At 38.3% G+C, this 16,531-nt stretch overlaps 1 protein-coding gene across 6 annotated transcripts in view; it reads right to left on the bottom strand.

Moving 5' to 3' along the window:
* Nucleotides 1–16,531, bottom strand: part of MAST2 (microtubule associated serine/threonine kinase 2) — a 187,181-nt gene that overhangs the window by 51,457 nt on the left and 119,193 nt on the right. For all 6 annotated transcript variants that reach the window (XM_021528648.2, XM_021528673.2, XM_021528643.2 and 3 more), the window contains 4 exons: nt 13,950–14,041; nt 7,300–7,375; nt 5,025–5,045; nt 2,458–2,536 (listed from right to left, as the gene is read on the bottom strand). In XM_021528648.2, coding sequence (XP_021384323.2) covers nt 2,458–2,536; nt 5,025–5,045; nt 7,300–7,375; nt 13,950–14,041 — 268 coding nt within the window. The remainder of the gene's footprint in view (nt 1–2,457; nt 2,537–5,024; nt 5,046–7,299; nt 7,376–13,949; nt 14,042–16,531) is intronic.

Genomic DNA, 16,531 nt, shown 5'->3' on the forward strand with positions numbered 1-16,531 from the left:
AAGGGTAAATATGGTTTGGTTTTGATTGGAGTGTCATCCCTCATTTGGAAGCAAAAAAATAAAGCAGAATCTACAGATTCTCACTGACCTCGGACTAGGTAAATGCCTTGGGTTGTTCAGTAGGTTGGCAAAGCAGGTGATCTCTGATCACAGAGATGAGGGTCAGCTCTTGCTCTCATACAAAAACTCAGCCAGGAGGACACAGAACAGACTGGGCCTTTCTTGATATTTCATTTCCCACTGGCACACCAGAGCAAAGGTCTACTGGCTTCCTTCATCTTGCTTAATCTTAAGGACTGATTATATGAAATGGAAGCCCAAACTTCTCTTAAATTTGTATCTGCAGCGCTAATTCATTGTGTCCTTTTGACAAGCCCCTTCACTACTTCTTACTTCAGCTTCAAAGTCTACACAGGAATAACACTGCTTATCAACTTTAGAGGTGTTACTCAGATCAATTCAAATTAATTCTAATCTGTGAAATACTGAGATAATAGGATTGGCTTAGAAATGTAATACCAGGTTTAATAGCTCCAACAATTGCATCACTTACTAAACAGCCCATTTCAATGCTTTTCTACTACTGAACCAGCAAAACGACTAGAGATGAGGAACTTAGTCACTTCATAAAAGAAAAATAAAAGTCTTGGAATGACGTGTTTCAGCCAATTTCCTGAATGAAGCTGAATTCAGGTATAACTACAACTATCACTTATGCTTCTCATTACACTTCCCTGTTACTTACACTTTGAAAAATTACCATTTGAACTGATGCTTTTTATGTGACATGTCTATCTCAGATTTGTTGGATTGTTTGATTGTTTTTTTTTTCAATGGGAAGACATTAATCAAACTGATCCATTTATTTCTGGGAACATGACAAGAGACAAATATGCTTTATTTCCCATGCCAGAAAGCTGAGAACTTTCTAAAAGTAGCCTTGATATCCCAATTTCAAAGCAAGAATAGATGCTTCCAACAGGTTTTTGGTGTTATTACTTTTTCTCTCTTCATGGCATCCAACTTAAGTCTCGTCAAACTACAAACTACTGTACTTGCTCCATGCTCCCATAGCTTGAAGAAGACTTAGACATGGATTATGCCCATAAAGATTTAACCTAAGACTATAAAGGCCAAAGCAGAGCCCCTTTTTAACAGCTGCTCTCAAGTGCTTGAGTACACAATAATATGTGGCAGCGAAACCAGGAACATCTTTTTCATGTATATTTTTCTGTGCTCCTGCCCACATATCTGTATGCACATTGAAATCAAGTCACTTGCATTTCAAGGAGACAAAAAAGCACCCCAAACTTCAAAAGAAATCAACTGTCTTGAAGTTCAAATGTTAACAAATGGTAGAAATTGTGTGAACTAGAGTTTTCAAGAATGTGTCTGAACAAATAAAATTATAGAGATAAGATTAACATTGCAGAATCAAAATTTAATCGTATCAATTTATAATATAAGGAAACTGTTGACCCTAATTTCTTCTTTTTCTATATGGATTGAATTTAACACTCACCCCAAAAAAACCTCATAAATTTGTGTTTGAGAGGCACTAGAAAGTTTATGTATGAACTTAGTTCACAAGGAAAACAATTATAAGATTTGCATAAGGTGTAGTAATGAGCCCTAATTAATGAAGGTGTTACAATTATTAGGAGCATACTCTAAATCATTAATACAAAACCAAATTATCAGTATTATGGAAAGAGGCAGTGATTTGCTACCACACAGTTGAAGACACCATAAGACACATACAAAAGCATTTTACTTTAAGTCTGTATTTATAGTTCTAATGTTTCTATGTTTGTATTTGCAAGGTTCTAATGTGTACCACAGTGCTTAGCTGACTTAAACTAAAGAGTAAGATTAATTTTAGGAAGCATGTCAGAGTTACAAGGGTTAATGTGGTGCTGCCAGCTTGGTGGTATTGCTGACAGAACTCAAGTAAACTGCAGCCAGCCTTTCTAATGATGGGTGTAAGAACTGGAAAGCTTCATGAGGAGGTTCAAATTATCGGAGTTCAATAACAGATGTGGCTTATCAATTTTTCTTTCTGCTAGCCTAGTAGCAGAGGCTTTCAGACTAAGTACTTGAAAGCTGACAAGAATTTCCTTTCCCAGTTACAAAAAGCTGAGAGCTGGAAGGTGTTTCTGCACTATCTCTGAGTCCTGCCACTTTGAGACTTTGTGCCTCTCAAATGATCACTTGAGCCAAATGCTGCACTGGGATTTCACCAGTGCTGAAGGCAAAGTGCAAGATGATAGGTGCTGGGAAATGGAGGAAAAAAGCAGCAGAACCAATAATCAAAATAATTTTTAAAACAATTAGTATATTAAATAATGTTAGCAAAACAATGAAGAAAGATCCAGTATTTTAGTAGAGACTCAGAAGCTGATTTGTTAGGGTGTGTTTGTACAAACTGAATTGCTTGGAAAAGTCTGTGTCACTTACTGAAACTGTTGAACTGGGAGTGTTTGTTCCATATCCAGATGAAGGAAGGGAGGCCAAGGACCAGCGGCGTCCGTCCGTCCTGGGGAAAGACGTGAGGGAAATCACAGTCAGGAACATAGTGTGACTAATTCTTGAGAGAAATAAGTTTCTCCTCTGTATCTCCTAACCTCACACTTTTAATAATGTCTTGAGTTATTCAGATAAATCAGGTATCCTATTTACAATCACACTTGTGGAAAAGCAATTAGAATAAGTTTTAAAACTAGGTGACCTCAGAAAAGCTAAAGCAAAGGGGCACCAGAATCCTGCATTAAGTAGATGCTTTGTTCTTGTACAAAACTTGGAGTTCTTAAAACAGACAAATAAAAACAGCTCCTTGCAAACTTCTTTGAAAGACACTCATGCTTATCATACTTATGCAGCTCATTGTCTTCCAAATGAAGATTCAGATTGAGGACAAAAAAAATCACATCAGATCAAAAATCAACTGAAAGCAGATTAATTTGTCTACCTATTCAGAGGGCATTCTGCCCAGCACATTGCCTGGCATGGCTGGAAAATTAAACCCAGCAGATAGGACCAGAGCCAAGGGGCCCACTCCAAATACATAAGAAATCTCACCTAGGGCCCTTTCTCCTCCAATCAGTATAACATTAGCAGTTATTTTCCTATTGTAGCCAAATAATCATGTTCCTCAGGGAAAACATCCAAAACATTGTGGAGATACTGCAGAAAGATCTTGTTTTGCCAGTGTCAAAACTGAGGAATTGAAGAACTACACAAAAGCTTTGAGGACAATCAGTATTGCCTTCCCTAAAATCCTCTTCCCCAAACCCAGTCTCAGTGAGGATGGAAACTGAACTGCATTCAGCTCAATCTCACAGCACTTTTTCTGTCTCTGATCTATTTTCCTACATTTTGTGTCCTTAAAATGGACAACCATGTCCTATGGCACAGTGGGATGGATGTTAAAAGTCTCTTCCTCACATAGTTTCCTTTGGGTTTTTTCTTGCAGCAGATTATCAGTAACTGGTCATAACACGAAGCTGAATTAGAACAGCTCTAACTCACTTTGGAGCTATATGGGGGGTTTTGGTACACACAGATATAGTGCATTTATGCAAGTGCATTATAATATAGGATATTTGGTACAGGTCTGAAATAGTGCTTATAAAAACCTCAACTCTTATCTTCACAGTAATATTACTCATCCCACTATCCATACCCATGAAGGCTTGTCTCCAGATAAAGGTTCAGTGCCCACCAAGACAAAAACTCCTGTTTACAGTTTTTCCAGCTCTAGTTCCTTTTTTTTTCAGGCACTGATACACACTACTCCTTGCCATCTATCTTAGAATGAGAGGGAAATAAACTCACTGTTCCACATCACTGGAAGAATGTTATGTCAATAGAGTTTTAAAAAGACTCATGCTTCATGCATTAAAAAAATAATAAGTCTGTAATACAGATTTTTATTGCATGCCTACTTTTCAGCTAAACCCCATTTAGCCACAGGTGATGTTTTCTCTGGCAAGACAATTAAATGTAAAAGAACAATCTCAAAATAATTTCAAGTTAAATGGAATTCCTATCTTAACTCTGAAAAACAACAACTATCTGCATTACAAAGTTGTTGCATGCTGTGGTAAGGGATTGAACACCAAACTTCAATAATCTCCATTGAGTTTCTTGTAACATACAGGGGCTCTGGGGAAACATTTAGGTCAATGATTCCACCTCACTTTGGATCCTCAGTCCCAGAGCAAAACATTCTATTGCTTACTGCACAAGTTACTAATTTCTTGCAAAAGAAAAGCTTGATTTTTTTTTTTTTTACTGAATTACCTAAATGGTGTATTGAAATAGCTTTAAAATTTTCATTTTGACCAAGTTAAAAGGAAGTATTTTCTCAATTAGAAAATTCCAGACAGCCCTTCATGCTTAGGCTGTTTTCTGCTGATGCAATCCAGGCAAGCAATGTGCTAAAGAGTCAGGACAAACATATCAGCTCTACTGTAGCAGAAAGAAGTGGGACAAGAGTGAAAATCTTCCAAATCAAGGAAGGGGAAAACACCTTTAAAGCAAAGTTCTCCTAAATTTATGCAAAGCATTTCAAAGTACTTCAGTGTTTTGTTAATAAACATTATTTTAGAGAGACAACATGCAATATTACTTCAGGATAAGACACTTAGAATGACACCTTTAGGTTTTTCTATTTATTACAGATGCTTTGCTAGCCCAACAAAGACATGCAAACAACAAATTTTGCCTTTAAAATGATATTTTAATTAGTCAATTATGGAGGTGATTTTATGACAACTAAATGCTATCTCCTGAAGAAGCAAATCAATTTCAAACAAGGAGTTAGAAAAACAACACATCTTCTCCAGAGCACTACCTGTTTATCATTTGAAGCCAATATGTAAAGATTTTCTGTTTCTATTACAAACACTAAAAGCTGAATGCCTAAATGGGGTTGTTACAGCATGAACTTGTTAGGGACACGTGCTCAGCTGCACAGAAGCACAGTTCACACACACAAACAGCAGCAATGGGATACACATTACCTGTCTGCTCTGTGTCCATGGCTGTGTGGAAAAAATTGTACAATAATCATGAGAGAGGGAGAAGGAAATGATGCACATGATTTCTGAAAAAAAACCCTTCATCTTCTGTTACTGGTATTTCTCCAACACCAGTTTTAGTGAGTATGAGCAGAATTAACCATACATTCAAACAGGAGGATTCCTGCCCATGTTGTGGCTGACACAACCACTGAAAGGGTATCTAACAAGGGATTTATGGTTAATCACAAGTCAGACTAAGGACAATCTTGCAGAAAATAGTAGTGGCTTTGCAATAACACAAGTTTTCCAAACAAGTTTCCTATTCCATCTCAAGAAAGAATTCATCACAGGACTATAAAGAATGCAATGCCAATGAAAAGGGTACTGTGAAATACCCATTTCTGGATATTTACAAGTGGCACCACACTTGTAATTCCTTAATTCCATCATATAGAAGTTATTCTGATACCACTATGGTGAAATCTAGTATGTATCTGTTGTTACTGCTGGCACAACTATTCAGGCTGTAATGCAAGCAGAAAATAGAAACAGGTTTCTAAAACAAGCAGTGCTTAAGTGTTCTTTTTCCTGGCAAGAAAAGTATAGAGAGGAACATGCATACTATAAAACACTGTACTCAACAGGACAGGCTTAACCTTTATTCACCTATTTCTTTAAAAATTGGATTTAAAAAGCAAAAAAGTATGAAAGGGCACTCTTCAGAGACTCAGAAAACCATATTGAAGGATCAAGTTGAAACATGATGTTGAAAAATTACATTAAGTTTTGACAATAACTGCTGTTTCTGCTGCAACTTTTCTGCTGTTTTCCAGAATCTAGAACTCTGTGAGATACTTCAGATACTGTGAAAACTGGTAGAAGTTCTGTTGATTTCAACAGAGCTTATTGAATACACCAGATCAGCCTTTAAAAACAAATGTGGATGAGTCCCTTTGAATTGTTTAAGCAGCAGGTAAAGTACTAATTTTCTCTCTGAGGCAACAGGAAAATACATATCCAGTCGCTTACATTTCATGTGCTATTAAAAAGCATTTTCTTACCAGAAGACCAGAATCTGCTTCAAATAGAATTCAAGGACACCAGGTCTTCTAACAAATCACCTCAATGGAGAAATGCTCCAGGATTTTCCTACCATTCAGATAAAGAGTGTACCTTATTCTATCAAATCCTAACCTTTATTCTTCTTTGAAGTTTTGAGACTTACCATTTTTTCTAGTCCTCAAGCTAAATCTGTCTTTCTCAGAAAACTTACTTCCTCTCAGGATGATCACACATTTCCTATTCTCAGATCATTTTAACACAAACTGGTTTTTTTAAGCTAAGGTATAGTTTAACAAATCCAAAATACCTTCCTCATATTTTAATTTAATAACCCACCTCCTATGCACAAGCACTGCTTGGGAGTTCTCCAATTTCCCTATTCTTTCTTTCTCACAGAATTTAACTTTCTGTATAATTTTCAATTTCTGCCTATCTGCTGGGATTCAACATTCAAATCACCATTTTCCTGCTTTTCCCAGCTGTCTCTATTCTTTCATTCCTGTTCCTTACACTAAATCCACCACTGTGGTATCAGATTTCTTCCCAGCAGTTTGACACACCGCATGACCAGCACCTGTCCAGCACTTGCTGCAGGACAGATGCCAGCTCCACACTGGGGTCGCTCAGTGCTGCTCTTGTAGAGTTTCTCACAGACCTGCAATTTCAATTACCAGCTATTCTCCTCATTGAGCAGTAATGTTCTCTTGACATCAATACCCACGAAAGCAGAGGAAACTCACAAGTCACTACTAGGGAATGAAGACGCAGGGTTGTGCACACCTAATTTAAGGTATTTTTATACCTTCGTGCAGACATAGTGAAGAAGATCAGTACATTTTCAATACACCTCAGTGAGAGCAACATCTAGGACTACAACTAAGTTACAATTACTTTAATCATGACTGGCTTTAATGTCACTTTAACTAAATTACGTGTCATATCACATGCCCTACATGTCATTCTTCTGGGAGAACATTGCCTCTTGCCTAGGCAGCATTAACTGTTCATTTACTTTATCTTTTTCTAGGTCTGAAAAGCACCCAATACATTCTGGTACTGACAAGATGTAAGCCACAAGGAGGAAAATAAAATATTATTGGAAGCATCAAAGAAAGTAAAACACAATCCAAAATGTTCTAACCTATAGTCCATTTGTAAATAAAATGCACAAACTATTTGCTTGCCAGTCTAAAGAGAACAGATCTTGCCTTACCTTCGGGCAGGAACAAAGGAAAAATGAGCAGGTGCATTTGGAGAGAAGTTCCTGGGACTGTCCAAGGGGCTGCTACCTGTTTAAGAAAGCAAAAATTAACAGTTCAAAACCATTTTGTTCACATTTGAAACAAATTGAATGTTTTCAGTGTTCTGAAAGACTTTGAACTGCACATTGCAGTAAATAACAAATAATTGGAAACATGAAGCTTTGAGTCTTTGAGTTGAGCATTAATTTGCTATAGAAATGTTCTGACATAGATGTACCAGTATTTTTCCTCCTTTTAAAATAATTTAAAGGGTATATTTCATTTCCTACTTTCAGGAATGAAATGTACTACCCATAAACAATAGAGTCCTTTAATATTTTGCAGTGATTTCTATCTACAAGCTTTTCCTAACACTTGTCGATGAAAAACCTGAGTTAGAAGCACCACATGACAGTTTCAGGAAAAATAAACAGTAAGAAAACATTTCTTCCCAAAGCATGCTAAGGTTGAATGCAAAATTCACTGAGGAAAAATAACCTGCACATAATAAAAGGACTATCCATATGGAAGACGATTGGTCTAAAACCTATCAGCAGTCACGCTCATTACCAGTTTTCTGAAATAGAACTTTACCATGAAAATGAAAGTACCAGAGAAACTATGCAGAAAAGAAGAAAAAACAGTTAATTTTTGGTGTGGTTTTTTTTTTAATCTGGGCTTTGTCATATGGTGTATAATCATGGTGAGTGGTTTATTGCAATGTATTTTATTTCAAAGTAAAAAGCAACCATCATGCTCTGAAAGCCAGGATCATTTACAAACTAACTACAGAAATATTTCAAAGACATGGATGAATCAGTGAGGGTGTATTCTATTGGGCATGAAGTTGTTTGCTCTGAAAGAGAAACTGTCCATAGTAAATGTGTCAACAGCAATTTCTTTGTGCAAAGACAAAAATATAGCACTAAAATAAGACCAAGAAAATGAAATAGATTCCGGAAAAGCAATACACTGCAAGGTGCATCAGAAGTGGTTTTAAATTTAGATCCCATATAAAATAGGATTTTATTTTAAAAGCCACATTGAAAAGTCAAACGTCAAGTATGAGCCATCTGCAAAGGACTTGTCTCTGTTTCAGAAGCTCAAGTTGCCCACCTTGCCCCTTAGGGCATCAATGATTCTTTGGTCCCATCCAGCAACCTACTGAAGCTTATAATTAAGTTATCATTACGTCACATTTATTTCAATCCAACTTATCCACACACCTTTGCTTTTCCACTGAGCAGGAGCAGAATATAAGCATGGTGCTCAGCTGAAGGCAACGTTCCCTCCCACTTCAGCCTTACAAATGGGTCACAGAAGTCTGCAGCAGCATCTCTGCACAACTTCTGTGAGCAAGGTGTGCACACCTGGCAGGTGTGTTGGGGCAGGAGGGAGGAGGAGAGGGGGAACAGGCTGACACCTCCTGGGGCATGAGGATGGCCCCAGTGCAGCACAGGCCAGCAAACTCCATTTGGTCTTTAAGTCTATGAGGGGAAAAAAAGCAGCTGGTTGAGATTAAGCCAGCCCCAGGCTGATGTAACGTGTCATGGGGTGATGAGAGAACGGGAGAGGTAAGTGAATTCCAGACCACTCCACAATCTGCTTCATCAAGAGCAAACTAAATTCAATTCAAAGAGTTTGAGCAACAGGTTTGTTTTCCTTTGCCTTGTTTTTTTTTTTCTTCATATTGTTACTTAAGACTAACAATGAGTTCACAGTTGAATACAACACAATTCAAGTCTTCATCCAAAAGTGGATACTGTTTAACCCATTCCCAGTATATCCCCACTGCAGAGGGGAGAGAGTGATCAGAAACCTATACCTATTCTTATGGTCACAATGGAAAACCAGAACCATTTTGCTACTTTTGAGCCACAAGAAGATGGAGAGGTCTGACAGTCTCAGTCTAGGAGGCACTGCAAGCTTCCAAGGAGACTGAGAAGTCAAAGTGAAGAACTGAGTCATGCATGACAATTCACATCCTGGCAACAGGGTCACCAATCACTTGGTAGCAGAAAGCTGAAGGAACATTTTAGGATGCAGCAGGAGTGAGGCCTTTCCATGGTTATGCTGATGATCTAACAAAGCCAGCTTTGCTGGAAACCTTGGTCTTTGCCTTCTCATTTTTCAAGCTTTACTGGCAATGAACACTACTGTGTCAAGATGATAGTTTTGATCAAAAACCTCATTGCCTAATGTTGTTATAAACAAGCAATGAACTGTCATTGCCTTTTTATATCTTCATCAATCTTTGAACTTTCTGGGCTATGATCAAAATGGAATTTCAGAATAACTGAGCAAATTGGGTAATGACAGTTTTTAAATTTTGAAATTAAGTGTGTGGGTGTTCAAACTCTTCTGAGCCTGCACTGTGTGGTACAGAGATACTACTAATTTTTAAGCAACTACTTTTTCAGATGTATATGGCATATTTCCTTTCAGACACTGGAATTTTAATGAGATCCCCTGTGATTTGCTTCTAGTTTTAAAATGAAAAGCAATTAGTTTTTCTACTCAATTCAAGTCTGGGTGAAGCTTTTAAAACAACAACAGGGAGACGGGGAATTTCTACTTTCCCTAAAATTTCCCAGTATTACTGCATCTGCTGTAGATGAAGGTATTTTAATAAGAGAAGCCTGAGTGCAGTGGTCTCATTCACCAAGGCTGATCGAAACCCTATTTATTCTGTAGCAAAGGTAGATTCCCCTGTTGCTCCAGGGTTATAGTTGGCTGCTACTGAACCTGAAATGCCTCTGTCTCAAGGGAGGCTGTTACACAGAATGATTGCCCATTAGGTAAATCAACACAGCAACACCAATGCCAATAATTCAGGCAGGAACCTTTACATCTTCCGGACACAGGAAGAAGGACACAGCCAAAGCAGTTGTAAATCCACTACCTTCAAAATATGAAACCAGACCTTACAGGCAATGACAGTCTCAGCTATCCCCTACAAACATGAATGACACTCATCAGATAGGTTATGACACCAAAAATTCACAACAGATCCATGCTGCAAAATCTGCTTCTGAGAGCCATAAAAATTAATAATAAACAAAAAAGGCTATTTTTTTTTCTATGCAGAATATTCAAAGTACTTGCTGAATATTAAAGCAAGCAGCTAAAGATAATGTGCATGCTACAGACTTAGACACCTTCCAACACATACAAATTTCAAAATTATCACCATATTTAAAGCACTCTGTGTGTACCAGCAGTCTCATAAACAATGAATGCCATGGTGCTCTCACACCACCCAAGGATCTCAGCATGATGTGATGATGAACCTGAGCTTTGATAACCAGGGCAGGATCTAGTGGGATGTTACACACTCTGCACACTCTAAAAATAATAAATAAATAGGCACCTCAGCAATAGCCATTTTTCTGCCAGAAGGTGGAACTGAACTAGCAGTGTAATAGCAGAATCATTGAATTCAGTAGCACAGTGCTGCTGTGAGCAGCCCCCTCCGTGTGCCATTACAGATTTGAGCAGGGCAAAGGTCCCAGCAGTGACAAGTGTCCCCACTGGAAGCCAGAGAACAACCTGACTAGTTACAGCTGTGGAAAGTAAATTTTAAAATAGCCTGAGTTTCAATTTCCCAGCTGTTATTACCTATTTCTTTACTACTAAATTACAATGTAACTTATTCTATTTTAAGCTTTTTGATTTAAAATATAATCTGATGCTAATTTAGTTATGAACCTTATGGTGTAAACTCTTTGCAATTTTCAGATTTTAAAAAATGGATTCAAAGAAATAGAAAAAAAAATAAGGAATACACATGTGCACCTCTTTACTTCCCCCTCTCATTTCAAAACAAAAAGAATTTAGAATAAAGGCAAAATTTTCAAACTTGCATCCATAAAACTGGCCACTACAAGTTTGGGAGACTGAACCAACAGAGCAACTTCCTCATGAGCTGTTGCTCTTTATGCCCAAGTACCAGCTCGTTCTGGAAAATGCTGTTTCATACAGTTTGAAAAGGGAACTAGCACACTTCAATGCTCTTGATTCAGAAGTGATTTCATGGAAGGGTTCAAAATGTTTGGATGTACTTCTTTCTCAAATGCTGAGAGCTCTTTAAGTAATACTTCTCTTCTAAATTTTCTAGGATATGAAGTTGTCTGGCATCTTGTTGGGATGCTGTTTGAGACAGGAAATCCCTCTGCCTGGATCAGTGCTCATGAGGAGTTAGGTTTGCCTGACAGAGAGACAACTCTCCTAGATCTCACCCACTGAGTTTTACAACACGTACAGAAGAGTAACTCCTGATATTACTGCTGTTTATTTATATTTGTGTAGATAGTGTATTCATTTTAGTATTTCAGGAATTTATTCTAGTGTGGTGTTTGAACAGAAAGATTTTAGAAAGCCTCCCTGGTTTCTCTGCATGCTTGCTGTTCCTTTGATTTGTAGGAGAGGCTCAGAATGGGCATTAAGAAGAAAAAACAAAAGTTCAAGACAAAAGAGGCCGGAGAAAGGCACCAGCATTTCTTAGTAACTCATCACTGCGTGTGCCTGAACAAACAGACTGACAGATTCTGTTCAAATACTAAACAAATATCACAGCCTGTTCTCAAATTCACTCCTCATCTATGATATTTCTTAAGAAAATATTTGTGACTCTACTCTAAATTTCATCTACTTTTGTCTCTTGAATATTTTTTTTTCCCCCGGGAAGACTGTGGTAGAGAACACAAATTACAATAAATTTATCTTCCTGTGCACTACTGGCTACTCTTGCAGGTAACAAAGGATGTCCTTTTAATTAATAATTTTAAATCCCATATGCAACATCAGGGGGAAAAAAAGGAAATATTTCAAAATTACTGCTAAAGTAAGGTGGCACACCACTGAGTAGTTACTCTTCCTTTCAAAAGACACTCACATACTTCTAATAAATTATAAGCTTGTAAGGCATGAAACAGCATCAAAACCACCAGAAGAAACTTAATTTTTTAAATAGAGGAGGAAAGCAAATCGAAAGAAAATACAATATACATGTTTCTATTATGAATATTTCTGCATTTGTTTTCTGACCAGTGATCATGTCAATATTTTGTTACAATCTCCCAAGCATTTATTTTTCTCAGTTAAATGCTCATAGAGGTAATTTAGAATTTAGTGAAACCAACACATATATGAATTCAAAGCAAAAAGCACAACATAACTAAGTGAAGAATTTCTACCAAGAAAAATGCCTTGTTTAAACTAAATTTTACAAAATTGTCGCTACCATAACCACACACAACAATGGCAAGGGAGTTTGAAGTGGAAGGAGATGGTCCTATACACATTTTTAGCCCTGCATTTTCTTTCAGATTCTGAAGCAGAAAATGGGTTTAACATACCATCTCTAAGATTTTGCTAACATTTTAATTTGAAAATCATGGGTCGTTTTAGAATAACAATGTACTTAAAGCATCTTCCTAGCTTTCCATGACTGGCCTTTTTATAGCATCTCAAGAAAATGTGGCAGATTTTTACAAAAACTTAAGAGTGAATGAGGCTTTTATGGGCATCCCTGAACAGTAACTTCAGCCTCCTTTTTCCTTTCAACAGGCTGGATATCACCTCCCGGGATGCAAAGCTCTGCAAACAAAAGCAGATGGCTCCTTCTAGCTGAGCTACTACCATCAGTTTGCTGTTCTTTCTCAGCATCGCCTCAGTTTCATTCTCCAGAAAGCATTTAGAGAACATACTGCCATGTAGGAGAAAGACAGTCTGATTATAATGAAAACAACATTCCTTGTCTCACACGCAGCAGTGATGTGTTTCCAGAAAGCTCCACTGTGGGTGATGTGCTTCAAACGTTCCAGCTGTCTCCTGCTACTGACTGCTGCCCATCAGGGATGTACCTGGAGCCCAGTCCTCCTCTCTGGCATTTTGAAATAGCAAAACCAAAGTCGTCACACGTCATCTACCTCCCTCAGCAACAAAAACAAGGGAACATGCTGTTCAGGCAAGCTGTTGAATCTCCATGTGTGACCCTTTCTGAAGAATTATTCCTTCTTTTTCTGTTGGAAGAACATCACCACACACTTCACTTCAATGACTAACAAGCCCCTGCCCATGTGCTCTGAAATGAGCATTTCCCAGCTGCTGCCATGGTAAAACTGGGAGCAGTGTAAAAAAGAAATAAAACTCCCAAACACCTCATGTTGCTGTGAGGAGCAGACAGAGACCGTAAGATGGCACACTGCACAGCTGCCAGGCTGCTGGAGGCACACGGAAACAGGCAGGATGCTCCTCCTCATGAGAACTGCAGTTAAATCACTGGCACAAATTAACTATGCTCAGAGACTCAAAACAAGAGATTCACTTAAATGCATTTATCTAATTTTATTTGGCTTTGTTTTCTATCTCAGGCTCTTTTGCAGGATGTAAGAGGATTCAATCCCCCAGGAAGAGTGGAGGACGGATATGGAAGCAAACTAGAAAGTGCAGAACATAAAACATTTATCTTGAAACTATAAGGACCCTCTTACAAGTTAGAGAAGGTGAAAAACCACAGTCAGAGTAATTTCCATAGGGCATAATTTGATGCTGAGTATCAGTATGTTCAAACTCACTGCATTGAGTGACTACTGCTGGTGGAGCAGTCCTCGGGAGTTACCTGTGTGTCCATGAAGAGGAGAATGTGGCCGTGGGAGAGTTGGAGATGTGCTGGATGTTACAATCAAACTCTTCCTGTTGCTTGTCCGACAGCTGAAAGAAAGAAAGATAAACCAACCATTAGGCATGTTCAGATAGACAACAGCACGAGGTAGCTCCTGTAGAATCTCTTCCTGCTGAGGAGGAAGCTCTCAGTCCTTAGGGTAGGATCTTCTCATACTCTTGACCTCAGTAGTGATCCTACAAAGAAGGAAATGTACAGGGAAGAAAGGTACTTTGTCAGCAGCAAGTGTTTCAACACTCTGGAGATAGCCAGTAATTTATTTCTGATTCACAGAATACGTGCAGCTCATGCTTTACAATTCACACAAAAAGCAAAAAAACAATGTAATATAGCCCAGAGTGCTCTGGATCCTCTTACCAATATCCAATGTAGCAAATAAATCTGTTACAATTATTGGCTTGGTTATAAGAAACTAGAGCATATTCCTTAGGGCAGAGTTAAAATTACAAAGTGCAAAGTGTTAGCACAACCCAGCAGATGAGGGGGATTACTAATCAAACTTAAAGCCTGGGATCCAAAAATCGTTGTGAACACATGTGGCAATACCGATGGAAAACTCTGCAAAGAAAGTTTCAGACTCGTCTCTACCACATCAACTCCACTCATTGCCATGCCTTTGTTCCAGCAAGGAAAGTGACACTTATGGGACAGTTCAGATTTATTTTTTCCCTGTTGGGAAAGCTGAGCCAAATGAAGGGAAGGATGTAGTCCTCCATTTGCTTCCCAGCTCGTGACTGCTGGTAGCAAACGTTTGGCTCTAAAGTTGATAAAAGGAAATGCAATGGGTGAGCAAAACTCTTTTAAATGATGGAATCTGTGAAGAAGAGCAGTTAGACAGTTAAATCCCTTTGTGACTGCCACTTCTTCTGCTGTTTAAACAGAAGAAATGAAGTTGCCAGCAAAATCTTACAACTGACCAAGCTACATACATCTCCTCTCTGTACCTCCAGCTTGCTTCCTACATGGCAGAAACATTCCTGCTTACTTCAGCAGTTCCCAAAACAGGCACCTAGAACCCCATTGGTGTTGATAGGGGTGGGAGAACAGCCAGGAACAGGGAAAGCTGAGCAAAGGCTGAGGAAGGAGCTCTCTGGCCCCACTCCAAGGGTGCCCTGTGAAGCTCCACACTGGGATCCCCAGGCACAGGAAAAGCCTCTTTGCTTGCAGACCCCAAATGCTGACATCTGCCAGGTCCTTCGTGCACTGACTGATCTGCTGGAGCTGCCCAACAATAAACACACTTGGGCTGCCAAGAACTACAATTTAATGCAAAAGTATTTTGCTGCCACAGGATACAGTGCATCTGACTATTATTATTTGTAAGCTTATTTTATTGCTGTTCTATAGGAAACTAGAGAACTTGATGCAGAAAAAAACACAACTGAACCGCCAACTATAATAAACAGTAATAAAGTTGAAGCACCATTAACTGCTATTCAGGCTCTTTAGTGTACTTAAAGCATTCCTCAGAATTATCCAACTGATTCCATACAATCTCCATTTACATTCATGTATTATTCAACAACAGTCCATCCAAAAACTGATTGCCATTGTGCACATCTCATGGAAAAACTAACAGCCCGATTTTAAGCTTAAAATCCCAGTTCACAGATATTTTTAACATTAGTTCAGTTACACTATTCCAGTAACTGCTGAAAAAACCCAGAATATTCAATTCCAACATTAATACCAGATAATCATTGTTTACATTAGCACACAATCTTTCTTGAAGCATGAAATTCCTGAGTAGTCTAGTGTAATATATATTATTATGTAAGAAATAAAAAAAAAATCTGGGTATTTTAGTATCAAATATATTGTAAGAATTTAAGGTCTTGCTCAATAAAAACCACTAGTACAGTGAGAAAACAGAGCTCCATTCTCTACAGTTTTATCTCTTTGCTAAAGAGAGTTCTTAAAGCACACTTTACCACAGCAATGTCTGGAGCTGACTATGGAAACTTGGTATATTTAAACCACAGCATAACAGGGGAAGTGAACTGTCCCAAACTCAGAGCTTTTTAACTGCTTGCCTGCATTTTCCCAGTTGAACAGAGTTTTATAAACCCATTTTCTTTGCTGTCTTTGCCAAGATAAGGAGCCAAAACAGAAAGGGTTAAGGGGATGGACAGCAAGCACAGCTGAGACCCTTTAAAATAGGTCAGGTTTACACAAATGTACTCAGAGGAGGGAATGGCTTGGAATGAAAGCCTAGCCCAAGCTGGGAATAAAACATTATTCTCTTTGCACCCTCAGCATTGGATAACTTTTAATTTTCCTGGATCTCTCATCTGAAAAAGAGAAACACCACTTGGGTCTGTTTAGCCATTGCTATGACTTATGTGTGTTGGCAATAAGGCAAAACTTAAACACAGAGACTAAAAATACAACACCCAACTTCTCAAATTCATGTTCTACGCTGAGAAAAATACTTAAGTACAATCACACTCTCTACTGGTGGAAGAGAGCCTTCTGCATACAGAGAAAAAGCTTTTAGCAGATGTAGGAATCCTAGAGGA

The sequence above is a fragment of the Lonchura striata genome, chromosome 9, assembly GCF_046129695.1.
Source record: "Lonchura striata isolate bLonStr1 chromosome 9, bLonStr1.mat, whole genome shotgun sequence".
NCBI lineage: Eukaryota > Metazoa > Chordata > Aves > Passeriformes > Estrildidae > Lonchura > Lonchura striata.